A 13,458-nucleotide genomic window follows, 5' to 3' on the forward strand; every position below is an offset into this window, starting at 1 on the left:
CTGTAGTTCAGAATCTGATAACAAAGATAATCATGTTAACATTAAATGTTGATACGAAGTTTTCAAATTTCATTTTTTCTGTGCTGGTCACCAAAAAAGTTCTACTAGATTTAAACCATTTAAACCTGGCAAGTCCAACTTTATCTGAAGGAGATATGGGGGCCAAATTGGGAACAGAACTGACAAATTATCTTTCCATTATTGTAGGAATTGTACTTTTCTGATTCAAGAACCAACCAACTCTAGAACCAATTTTCTGTTGTTCTAAGCAATGCAAACCCTAGTATTTTAAAAGTTGTTTAGCATAGGTGTAAGAATAATTTTTCAGATGTTCATATGCATTAGACTGTAGCCAAGACATTATTTAATGCCATAAAGAGTAGTTTTTGACAATAGTGTTTAGCAAAGTATAAAGGGATAAGCCTCTTCCCTAAAAAAAGTTTGCAAACTAAAATTTAAAATACAGGAGACAGTATATATCATATTTACTTGAAAGAAAGATTGTCTTAGATTTAACATTTGTAACATTAATAAAATATTACATTAAAGGTAACATTTCTCATAAAAAGGAATAGTAAATAAAAATAAGCATAAAAATCCTGAGCAGTCCCCAAATGCTTTCTCTTGTCAGTATAATTGCAAGTTTCAGTTTCCCCCCAAAACCCCAATACACACACATATATATACCAAAAGGTACCCTCCAAAAGAAAGAACAGCCCACCCTCAAATAAAACACAAATTAAAAACTTTGTGATAAGATACTGTCTTTATAAAGTTATTTGAATTCCACCCACATAGAATGGTATACTTATAACAAAACACAGATGCTTTACTCTCTCTTTCACACACACAATCTATTCCCATCTTTAAGAACCAGCAAAAGAAGGAAATAAGATGTACCTGGAAAAACCGAGTGAGTTAGCTGCACTGAAAAATAAAAAGAACAAAACTGCATAAATGAACCGAGGGAAAGAAGTAAGAAAAAAATAGTATATTCAATTATTACAAAAAGGATTATATTCAACAGGCAAGTAACACACCCGAGGCATACATTTTAGCTGTGACATCCACCCTTTTGCCCCTCCACATCCTCCTCATCCCAATTCAACTAAATCTGGTCAGTAGCCAAAGTAGAAGGGCTAAGTTTGCAGATAAACTCCTCCCAAATAAACATCCTTCTGAACAGATCATAAGAGGGGAGGTGTATGATTAACTAATGTGGTAGAATAGAGGCAATATTAGATTTCACTAGGTATTACACTTTTCTTTATCGCCATCATAATGGCTAAAGAGACACAGAAGAAGTGACTGAGGTAAGTCTTTCCTTATTCCACTCAGGATTATGCCAACCCCAACGGCTTGGGATACTATTTTTAATAATAACTTTGATGGACAAAAGTGCCAAATGCAGTCTAAACATCTAGCTGAATGTGCAACCAACCACAATAATTTCATTGTATCACCCAATACCCCAGTTAGTAAAAGCTTTCCAGTCAATTTTGCAATTGTTAAGATTGTTGGTTCCCATCTACCCTTGAGATTCCCAGTCATGTGGGGCTCATAACTTGGATAGCAGCTGACAACCATGTCCTGTAAAAACATGTTTTCCTAAGTGACAGAAAGGACACTACTACACATCCCCTTTCTTTGAAGAAAATGTAGAATGACCTAGGAAATCACCTATAAACATTTTTCAATTGACATGACTCCACTTCCAGACAACTCTGCCTGGATGGCTGAGAATCTTCAGCGACATACCATCCTATAAACCAGGGGTGTTCCAACTTGGCAATTTTGCCCAACTTGGTAAAGCTGGCTGAGGAATTCTGGGAGTTGAAGTCCACAAGTCTTAAAGTTGCCAAGTTTGGATACCCCTGCTATAAACATTTAGTTGGATACAGCATTACAAAGTCACAATAGGAAAATCCACTAATTGATAGAATACCTCCTGTCATAGATATTTTGTCTTGGGTTCAGCATATGCTAAAATTCCACAATGAAATGATCCACCTGTTCAAAACTAAAATGCAGTTTCTCCATTCCAACATCAACTAACACATATAAGCTCCATTTTACTCCAGGAGCTTCTTCCCCAACTACCCTGCATTTTTTAAAACATCCTTTTTTTACATCCTTTTTACACTAGGTAGTTTATAACCTGAACCAGGGGTCTCCAACCTTGGCAACTTTCAGATTTGTGGACTTCAACTCCCAGAGTTCCTCAGCCAGCTTTGCTGTGGGAGTTGAAGTCCACAAGTCTGAAAGTTGCCAAGGTTGGAGACCCCTGGTCTAGACCAGTGTTTCTTGAGCTTAGCAACTTTAAGTGGACTTCCAACCCCCAGAATGCTGGCTGGGGGAATTCTGGTTACTGAAGTCCACACATCTTAAAATTATGAAGTTAAAAAATATTGAGTAGAATACCATAAACAGCAGTTATCATTAATGTGGTCAACAAGGATCCTAGTCTTCACAACTCAGAAATAATTTGAAGCTTCCCTAAGTAATTGCAGATATAACTAAGAATTAACTATGTTGCTCCATACGATTTACATGTTCACAGTGTTTTTTTCTACAATGCTCAAGAACTAGTTAACCTACACCTGGCATTTTCTGACTCAGTTGCTACATTGTGTCATCTGCTATTTCTCCAAGAATACATAGCTCTCACAGTACTGCAAATAGAGGAAGCATTTTAGTATTGTAATTCTGTGAAACACTAGAAATAAGGCAAAACAGAGTTTCATAAATTTCTGAGAAAGAGCAAAGCTCTTCAATCAATATCAAAGTCTAATTCTCCTAAAAAGACATACTGGTAAGGAAGAGACCTTCTTCAGACACCCTTGAAAATTCTTAGAAATTCTTCTCATTTGCAAGTCTAAGAAATAAAAGCTGTTTTTAAAAAATGGTTAACTCTAAATAGTTCTAAACTAAGGTACAATTTTTCCCCCAGGAAAAGAAAAAACATTATACAGATTTTATACTTCTATTTCATATAACTATTAAAATTTTAGAACACCTGCTATTAAGATCAAAACTAGAACTTACCTAAGTTCTAATAAAACAATACAACGGTTTTTGGAAGCTTTAATGAATTACAAAGAAGGCTGTTTATCTTCAAAAACCATTTCTCAAATAGTTCAAGAAACCACAGCTAATGAATACTCTTATCAGCCCAATTCATACATTTCTTAATTTTCCAATTAAACTTGTTTAGAAGCCTGGAAAGTTCTGACCACCTGAAGGTGCTTATAGAGAAAATTCATTACGACAAACTCTCATTGATGTGTTTCACATGTAAACTGAATCTGCATAACCCACCTGCTGCTTCCTCCTCCTTCCCCACATTGATTACGTGTCCTTAAGTAGTTATTGTTAACTCTTTGCAATTTTCTCCATGATGGTCTGTTCCTAACCAGGTCTTTCAATGGTGCATTGGTGAACCCATCCCATTGTCTCTTCACTTTGCACTGATTTAAGACCTACATCAGTTTAGCCACTTTATGCACCTGAAGAAGTGAGCTGCAGCTCAGTTAAGATTACGTCTTCTCATAAAATGTATTAATTGAAACAGGCTTGACTACTGTAGTTAAAGATGGGGTTAAATTCCCCACCCCCTATCTTTAACTACTGAAATTACTATTCTTTGATTACTAACAATAGGAAGGAATGCTATTTAAACGAAGGACATTTCTGCCACCCAATGGTTATAAATATGAATGCCTTATTCTGGGGAAAAAGATTAAATTCCTAAAGCAAATGTTATGCTCTTTCATAGGAGAAATATTGATTGCTGAAATATATATATTTTGCATCCAGTACTAAAATATTTATCAATTGAAGCCCATACTCAATGGAAAATTTCTGCTCTAACAACTTTCCAAATATAAATCGATGTTTTTAAATTAAAAAACACTGCAGGAATCAGCAATTACATTTACATGGTATAGTGAAAAAGAATATTGAGCTTACTACTTAACAAAAGAAAATGCTTTTTTGATATATCATTCTGTATTCAGAAGTTTGAAGTTTACAACAAATAACGTATTTTTAGTTGTGTCTTGATCTTAAGGTAATATTGGTTGGATTCACATATTGTAGTAATTTTTAAAAATAAAGACTGGTTGAAAGCCTCAGTTGGCTCAGTCTGTACACAGTAATTAAGATTTAAGCTTATGTCTTCATACTAGATTAAAACCAAATAAACCACATTGGGTCTTAGGTAGAGTTACCTATTCAGGTACTTTATTTTTTAAATATAGAAATCCAAATTAAATGACTTAATTCTGGAGAGTTGGTAAAGTTGCAGCATGCATTCTTGGAAAATATATTAAATGGTCTAGAAAACGAAGAGAACTTATTTTTTATATACTGGGGCCAAATGAGGAAGATATGAGATGCTGAAGGGTGCATTACATAAAATACAATGCAAATTTTAATCAAGGTCAGTACAGCCATTGCCTATTCAGGCTTTTAAAACTGTTACAATGTCTTATGAGTTATTGAGGAACTGCTGTGGGTCATTTCCATGTCAAGCATCCCCCTTCCACCCTCAGGCTAAATGACAATCAATGTGGGGAAACAGCTCTGTTATCTGAAACTTCTAAAGTGGCATTGCCTGAAGCCAACAGATTTCTAGAGACCATCAATCATTTACAAATGATGTATATCTTTGGCTGAACATAGGAGTTTTGGTACTGATTTTAATGCAGAAACATGCAATCTAAGTGTACAAATAAAAGAGCAAATATGCCATATTTCTTGAATTAAAAAAATCCTTCCTCAGCTAAGCATCCACATGTGTTTAGTTTTAACTTCCTGAACTGGTTTAATTTGTGGAAAAGATCATTTAAGTATTAAATCCAACCATCTGATCTGTGCAGGAAGCCAAATTAAAGCAACTGTGACAGACAAACCTCTCTTTTCTGCTTAAAAACACCATGAGGAAGGAAGTTCACTATGTTTTTGAGATATTGGTTCTTCTGTCAAATTATTCTTGTTGTGTAGACATGTTTCTTAATATTCAGGTGAAATTTAGCTTCTCATTTAACAACAGCATTCCATGTCCTGCACTCTGTGATAATAGAAAAGACTTGAGCCTTTTGAGCGATCTCCTATAAAAATCTAGCAGATCCTCTTACAAATACTATTGTCAAGTCAGGCATCCCCCATCATTTAGCTGTGAATTTGACTTGTGTTCACTATGTGAAGAATTTTCCACCCTTCCATGTTAAATATGTTTTATTATTTTTAGCCCATTTTTGAACCTATTTTGTTCTATAAGATACAAAGCTGCCAGATTTTCATCATGAATGGGTTAACTTTAATTGCTTGTGGAGGTCAAGTATGGCTGTCAAAACTGGGATAAAAGGCAAAAGAAACAAGTATTTTTTTTCTAGTGGCTTAAAGAGATTTAATTTCTAACTACAAAAGCAAATCAGCGTTGCAGGCGAAACCAAAATGAATCTGAATAGATTTACAATTTGCATTTCCTATTCAGCTGCAAGGTTGAAAGTACACCAGTTAATCCTTACAAAATGTATCTTGAAACAGCAAGCCCATTTCTATATTATCTCTTGTATGGATCTTATGCTTCAAACTCTGGAGTCCATGGTGCTCTCTGAGCTACCCTTAGCTTGAGAATCTGCAGGGAAGGAACTAGTGACAATACATTGATAAGATGCCATCATGTAAATTATATAAATTATTTACTCAAACGACATACATTTTTACTATTTGGGATATGGAATAATTTCCATATCCCAAATTCCATAAATAATTCCATAAATAATTATGGAATTTATAATTTCTTGTCAGGTGGCTGTGAAGCTTGTTCCTGGTTTCACACCACTCATTAAACTAATATGTAGTTTTGGGTTTTGGCTTAGCATAGCCAGTGTTTGCAAAATATGACATGTCATTTACTGCCTTGCATGAACCATTTTTCAAATAGAGCAGATACAGAACAATATATAAGTGCAAGTCTTTATCCAACTAGGTCCCTTTTAGATGTTAAACTACAATACCCATCAACCCCCACAAGATACATGGCGGCAGCAGTTGGTAGCCTTCTGAATCTTTATGGGTTAAGACATTATTATATTGTAGTATTATTAATAATATTAACAAGCGCTACATATGGTAGTTCTTTTTGGAAGACTAGCCATTTCCGTACTGTAAATACCCTTTTATGAACCTTGCTTAATGAAACGCCCTAGCACAGGGGTCTCCAACCTTGACAACTTAAAGCCTGGAGGACTTCAACACCCAGAATTCCCCAGCTGGCTGGGGAATTCTGGATGTTGAAGTCCCTCAGGCTTAAAGTTGCCAAGGTTAGAGACCCCTGTCCTAGCATATTCGAAATAGTTACCTTACACTCAGGTAACTTAAAATGTATTGGCTTGATGTGAATTTTTGTCTCTTTATTTGTTCTTTAGAATCAACGCGGCCGCTGTGGGCTTTTTTTTTTGATAGAATGCTCCGTACTAAAAGCCCCATTTTAGCGTCCTGAATAGAATAGAATTTTTTATTGGTCAAGTGTGATTGGACACACAAGGAATTTGTCTTGGTGCATATGGTCTCAGTGTACATAAAATAAAATATACGTTCATCAAGAATTCTGATAAAATATGAAAATGTATCGATAGAATATATCGAAGAAGCTATCGATTTTACAGGGGAGGCATGGTTGACCCTGCCAGAGGCCGTAATTCTTTTTTCTTTTGTCGACAACTGCAGGAATGTTTTGGTTTTCTTTCTTTTCTTTCTTAAAAAGGAAAATACAAAACTCCAACTTGCCCGCGCGCGCCACTTTCTCCCAGTCCACAAGCCCCGCCCTCCTCTTAACACGTCATCAGGCGCGTCATCACGCCGGAAAAAGGTGGCTGGTTGCGGCGGGGTTGGCGCGAGATAGAAAAGTTCGCTTTTTTGGTTCCCGGGCGGGAGGCGGCGAGCGCGCTTGCAGTTGCGCCGGAGTGGCTGAGCTCGCTTTGCTTTGGGAAGATTTAGCGGCATTTTTTTTTTGTTTTTTGTTTTGCGCAGCCCTGGCGGCGGCGGCGACTTCTCCGTCGGGTCCCCGGTGGCTCTTTTCCCTTTGAAAACTTCTGGCTCGTTTTATGATTTTCCTGCAAAAGCTGGAAGGCTGCAGAATGTCTCGTCGGGCTGGCTGGTGAGTTGCGGGGAAGCCGTGCCTTTTTTTGGGAGAGGCTGCGCAGAGAGAGACCAGGGCTGGGTTGGTGGGTTTGCTTCTCCCCTCCCGCCTTTTCTGGAGCCAATTCCCACCTTCCTTCTCTCCTCTCCCGCTCCCTCCACAACCAGAAAGCGCTTGCTCCGTTTCGTCCATTTATCCCGCCGCTTCTCTTTCCCCCCACCCCACCCTTCCCGGCGGTGGGTTCATGAAGCGAATGAACCTATGGAGCAAACGTGGCAGATGTGTCCATATAGGTTGCCAATCTGCTGGGGAGGAAGAGGAGGATTGGGGGGGGGGCGCTGATAGTTATCTGAAATGGAGAGCTTAAAATGGCTCGCGTGAAATGCCTGGGCGGAAAAGAACCTTTTTTCCCCCTCCAGGCTGGGGGTGGGGAAGAAAGGAAAATAGGTTGCGCCCTTTTTGTGTAGGACACATTGCTCGGGGTTGAGAAGGGAAGTTCTCTCCAACCTGGTTCCTTCTTCCATCCCCAAAGAAGTGACTCCTGATTGAGAAACATGGCCTTAGCTCATGACCTTCATCAGTGTCTATGGAGATTCTCAGTCATCCAGATCATGGTTGTCCCAAAGGTGCTTTTTCAGGAGCTTTTTAATTTTTTTTTGAAGGCCTTACGCTTCTTCAGCTCTACAGAAGCTTATACAAGAAGCTTCTTAGATAAGAAGTGAAACATCTTCAAAGAAAAACCAGAAAGTACAGTGGCTTCTTGAAAAAGCACTTTTGGGACGACCTTAATAAGGCTATCCTGGGCAGCTAGATTCAAGTTCATAGTTTTAGGATTTTGATGAAATGGGGGTGGGGGGTGGGGGGAGAGAAGTTGAAACCATAATGATGCTGGTATCTCCACCTGTAAGAGGTACTGTAATGATGGAGTCAAGATTTTTTTTTTAAATCCCAAGGAGTTAAATGCTCTGGGTATGGATTTATAGCACATTAGACTCTAATGTGAAGGGCTCTGTTTTAAGCTCTCAGATTAAACAAATATGATCTCATGATAGGAATGAATTTGACTTGTTGGCCTTATTTCCCAGGCTGTTGCAAGGATTCTGGGGTAGGTTCTAGATTAGTAATACTATCCTGTTTCTGGTTAGGAAAAGCAAGTTAGAATATAGGAAGCCGGAAGCTGTTCAGTCGTGGGCTTTGGCGGATTTCCAAAGAGAAAATTCCAAGCATGAGGACAACTGGCAGATTTACAGATGAGATCAGTGCTTCTAGAGCTTCATTGTGAAGACATTTTGAAATGTCAGGCTATAGAATGTATGCGTAATTTTTTTCCTTTAGCTTCCAGAGCAATGTCCACTGTATAGGGCAATGATGGCTAACCTTTTCTAGACCCAAAGTGCCCAAAGCACGCATGCATGCTCAAACCCCCAAAATGCAATGTGCATGCGGCCCCGTGCATCTGCGTGCGGCCCCCTGCGCATGCATGTGTGCCCCCCCTGCATGTATGCGGCCTCCCATGCATGCACGTGCGGCCTCCCACATATGCCCTGCCCTGCTGTGCATGTGCGACAGAGACCCGATGACCAGCTATCCAGTGGGAGGCACGCGTACATGCGTGGTGGAGCTGAACTGGGGTGATGGCTTGCGTGCCCACAGAGTGGAAGCTGTATGTCACCTGTGGCACACGTGCCATAGGTTCTCCATCATGGGTATAGGGATACCAATCTGTGTAAAGTGATTTGAAGAACTGAATGTTTGCAGATGAAGATTTTGCCAACGTGTTTTATTTTGCTAAACTAGATAGAAATGAATACGTACTTGTAAGTGAATGCTTAAATATAACATTTCCCTCTCTTTTAAAACCTGTTTATAATAGTGAAGAGCAAGAAGAACTGCTTTACCAGGATTCAGATGTGATAGACCGACGGGATAACAGATGTAAAGTCAAGTGGTCTCGTGAAGAAGTATGTATTGTGTTATTCATAAAGAAAAAACGGGGAGATTGGTCTTGGGCCAAGCAGGTGTGAGCCTCTGAAGGAGGTAAATGCACTGACAAGTTTGGATACAAATATAGTAAATAAACAGGACTAGCCTGCTTTTGAATTATTAAAAGCTTAATATTCTCATAAACCAGTACATGATTAGAACACAAACACGTCTTGCTATTGATCAAATTCTAAGTGAAAAAAGCAGGTAGTCCTCAATTTACAACTATTTATTTAGCAACCATCAAAAGTTACAGTGGCATTGGAAAACGTGACATAACTGATCTTCACACTTAAAACTGTTGTAGCATCTCCAGGGTCACATGATCAAAATTCAGGCACTTGGCAACTGGCATGTTTACAATGGTTGCTGTGTCCCAGGGTCATGTGATCACCATTTGTGACTTAGCTTCTGACAAATTCAGTGGGAGAAGCCAGATTCACTTAGCAATCATATGATTTGCTTAATAACTATAGTGATTCACTGTAGTGATTCACTTTGGCAAAAGTCATAAAATTTTGCATGACTTGCTTAGAAACAGGAAAATGAGTTCCCAATTTTGGTTATAAATAAAAGACTATTTGTAATACCAAAGATGCATTTATGAGTCATTTCTTTGGATAGTAAATATTTGCCAGAGCTCTGTATTTGCTTCTGTTTGAAGTTTCTGTTTGTAATCTTCATTTTGGATATTTTCCTATGAAGGGAAATCCAGGGCAAAAATTAAAGAGGCATTTAGTTCCTGATAAATTATATAGACCTATCCGGGTTCTTTCTGCTTCCTGTTATAAAATCCCTGTATTATTATTATTATTATTATTATTATTATTATTATTATTATTATTATTATTATTATTATTATTATTATTATTATTATTGTTATTGTTATTGTTATTGTTATTGTTATTTAGATTTCTATACCACCCTTCACCCGAAGGACTCAGGGCGATGTACAGCCAGAATAAAAACACAAACAATATACAGTTAAGAACAAAATTAAAAAACTTATTATACAGTTGGCCGAAACTTTAAAACCTTTAAAAATCCAGAAACCTGTTAAAATTCATATAAAATTTAGAAATATAAAATTTTAAAATATAACAAAAAACTTAAGACAGCCCCGCGCGAGTAAATAAATACGTTTTCAATTCGTGGCGAAAGGTCCGAAGGTCAGGTATTTGGCGTAAACCAGGGGAAAGTTCGTTCCAGAGGGTAGGAGCCCCCACAGAGAAGGATCTTCCCCTGGGGGCCGCCAGCCGACATTGTTTGGCGGACGGCACCCTGAGAAGTCCCTCTCTGTGTGAGCGTACGGGTCGGTGGGAGGCATGAAGTAACATGTGTATAGAATTTCTGTAAGGTAATATTTTATTGTATAATCTGCAATCAAGTCTGGGGGTCTTGAAACTTCTTGAAGGGGGCAATTAAGGTTTTATATTTCTCCATACATCAGAGTTGGCCACTTAGACAAAGTATTTGCTTCTATCAGATCCTATGTGCTATTCCTGCTGCATTTTATACTTTGTGATTACAGTGTAACCTGCTACCTATGGATAGTTGTTCAGTGTGGTCAAATCATGTAAGAATTCAAGATTCTTTTCCTTATTTTGTGTTAGGTTGTGACATATCCTGACAATCTTGCTCTTTTTAGGATGAGCTGCTGAATTCGCTGGTGACACAGTTTGGACATGACTGGAAATTCCTAGCAAGTCATTTTCCTGTAAGTGGAATTTTTCCCGTTGAATAGGCTTTCTTCTTGTTGTTTCCCCTATCTGCACAAACAGTTGAAAGCCAAATTTACAGAAATGTAGCTGCTGGGTTAAAGTGCTAATGCATGTCTCTCTTGCTTTCGATTTTTATTTCTGTCTTACTAAAGTTTCATTCAACATAAACCTATTTAAATTTGCTCATAGAACCGCACTGAACAGCAATGTCAGTATCGCTGGCTAAGAGTGCTAAATCCTGTTCTTGTGAAAGGCCCCTGGACTAAACAAGAAGATCAGAAGGTAATTCATTATTCAGTAGTTACTTTTGGAGCTGAGGAACTGAAATGTTGTCTTGTTTGTGATAGGGAACTGCAGGTTGCCCCCAGGTTGCCTAATATAAGAAGTGGAGGAAATGCTGGGCATAATTCACAAGCAAGTCTTTCACAACCTAGGGCCTTTGCAGAATTTCCAGCCAGAACATTGGCAGGAAATCTGGGTTTATATTTTATTTATTTATTTATTATTTAAATTTTTATACCGCCCTTCTCCCGAAGGACTCAGGGCGGTTCACAGCCAGATAAAAAATACACAATAATACAATATAAATACGATTAAAATACAATTAAAAAACTTATTAAATTGGCCAAGATTAAAAATTTAGGATAAAAACCCCTTAAAAACCCATAAATTTAAAACTAACCCAGTCCAGCGCAGATGAATAAGTGAGTTTTAAGCTCGCGACGAAAGGTTCGGAGGTCCGGAAGTTGACGGAGTCCTGGGGGGAGTTCGTTCCAGAGGGCGGGAGCCCCCACAGAGAAGGCCCTTCCCCTGGGCGTCGCCAGACGACACTGTCGCGCCGACGGCACCCTGAGGAGTCCCTCTCTGTGAGAGCGCACGGGTCGGTGAGAGGTATTCGGTAGCAGCAGGCGGTCCCGTAAATAGCCCGGCCCTATGCCATGGAGCGCTTTGAAGACGTTCACCAACACCTTGAAGCGCACCCGGAAGGCCACAGGTAGCCAGTGCAGCCTGCGCAGGATAGGTGTCACGCGGGAGCCACGAGGGGCTCCCTCTATCACCCGCGCAGCTGCATTCTGGACTAACTGAAGCCTCCGGATGCCCCTCAAGGGGAGCCCCATGTAGAGAGCATTGCAGTAATCCAGACGAGACGTCACAAGGGCGTGAGTGACTGTGCACAAGGCATCCCGGTCTAGAAAGGGGCGCATATCTACAAGTATGACGGATGTCGGCCTGAGTTCAACTTCCCGTTGAAAAATAAGAGATATAATTCAAATATTTTGCCCCCTTCACACAATATAAAATTTTGTAGTATAATGGCGAATCCAAACATTTGTTGCAGTTTGAAGTATCTGGGCTCTCCAATACTCCTTTTGTAGCCTCCATCATATCCCCAATGTTGGGCATTTTTTTTATTTTTGAGAAAGTGTTATGCCTTGAAATGCCTTACAGGGCTTAAAATGTTGATTTTGTCCCTTCAAGATATTAAACCTTTATTCTCCAGTTGGGGTGGTTTCCCCAGTTCTAAAGAGAGCCTAAAAACAAAAATGAGTGTCTTTAGCCAAACATCGCCCAAAGTGGATCAGAAATGCATGGCCCTGGTTAACTACATCTTTCTACACACTGTAGATCAAAGGTCTTCAAACTTTGCAGCTTTAAGACTTGTTAAGTCCACAAGTCTTAAAGCTGCCAAGTTTGAAGACCTCTGCTGTAGATCCTTGTATAATGGTTGAATGTCAATGATCAAAAGTGCATCCAGTAAACAAAACTAAATGTAATTGTTCTATTTTTGTGATGAGGTCATTGAATTGGTGAAAAAATATGGCACAAAGCAATGGACGCTCATAGCCAAGCATTTGAAAGGCCGGCTAGGAAAGCAATGTCGGGAACGCTGGCACAACCACCTGAACCCTGAAGTCAAGAAATCATCCTGGACGGAAGAGGAAGACCGCATAATATGCGAGGCTCACAAGATACTTGGAAACCGGTGGGCTGAGATTGCCAAGCTGCTCCCTGGAAGGTATGTTTAAAGGCTGTTGAAGCAGTCATCTTTCAGAATAGCAGCACTTGGCTGCTGTTGCTGCTTCTCCTGGCTAATTCCATACGTATTTATTCTCTATTTTTAAAGGACTGATAATGCTGTGAAAAACCATTGGAATTCTACAATCAAAAGGAAAGTGGACACAGGAGGCTTTCTTAATGAAGCAAAAGAATCCAAACCCCTCTATTTGCTTGTGGAGGTGGAAGGCAAGGAAGGACAAAATCCATCAGAAGGAGAAAATCAGGTAGTGCAAAATAGTTATCTTTCAGCTGCCTACGAAACGTTTCCATAACAAACTTAATTTTGAAGGTTATGTATTGTAATGCTTGATGGAATATGGATGCGCAAAATGCAACATTTCTAGGGATAGAATTGTGCGGTACAGTATTTCTGGAATATTCCTTTTCGTGGCATGAATGGTCACTCTTGGAACACACAGGTCACTTTGTCTTCTAGAAGGTTTATTCCAGAAAACTACAAGCTATACCCAGAATTGCTAAATCACTACATTCTGAGGGGAAACCAGGTAGAATGAAATATTTTATCTCCAGAATGCTGAGATTTGGATG

The 13,458-nt window shown here is 39.1% G+C and overlaps 1 protein-coding gene across 3 annotated transcripts in view; it reads left to right on the top strand.

Annotated features, from left to right (window-relative positions):
- Positions 1-6,866: 6,866 nt before the first annotated feature.
- The window catches only part of MYBL2 (MYB proto-oncogene like 2), a 29,748-nt gene continuing 23,156 nt past the window's right edge, over positions 6,867-13,458 (top strand). For 2 of the 3 annotated variants that reach the window (XM_058178405.1, XM_058178404.1), the window contains exons 1-6: positions 6,890-7,165; positions 9,021-9,108; positions 10,779-10,847; positions 11,041-11,133; positions 12,648-12,868; positions 12,977-13,133. In XM_058178405.1, coding sequence (XP_058034388.1) covers positions 7,113-7,165; positions 9,021-9,108; positions 10,779-10,847; positions 11,041-11,133; positions 12,648-12,868; positions 12,977-13,133 — 681 coding nt within the window. In that variant the 5' untranslated portion in view covers positions 6,890-7,112. The other variant, XM_058178403.1, reaches the window with a different exon arrangement.

This window comes from Ahaetulla prasina, chromosome 3 (genome assembly GCF_028640845.1).
Source record: "Ahaetulla prasina isolate Xishuangbanna chromosome 3, ASM2864084v1, whole genome shotgun sequence".
Taxonomy (NCBI): Eukaryota; Metazoa; Chordata; class Lepidosauria; order Squamata; family Colubridae; genus Ahaetulla; species Ahaetulla prasina.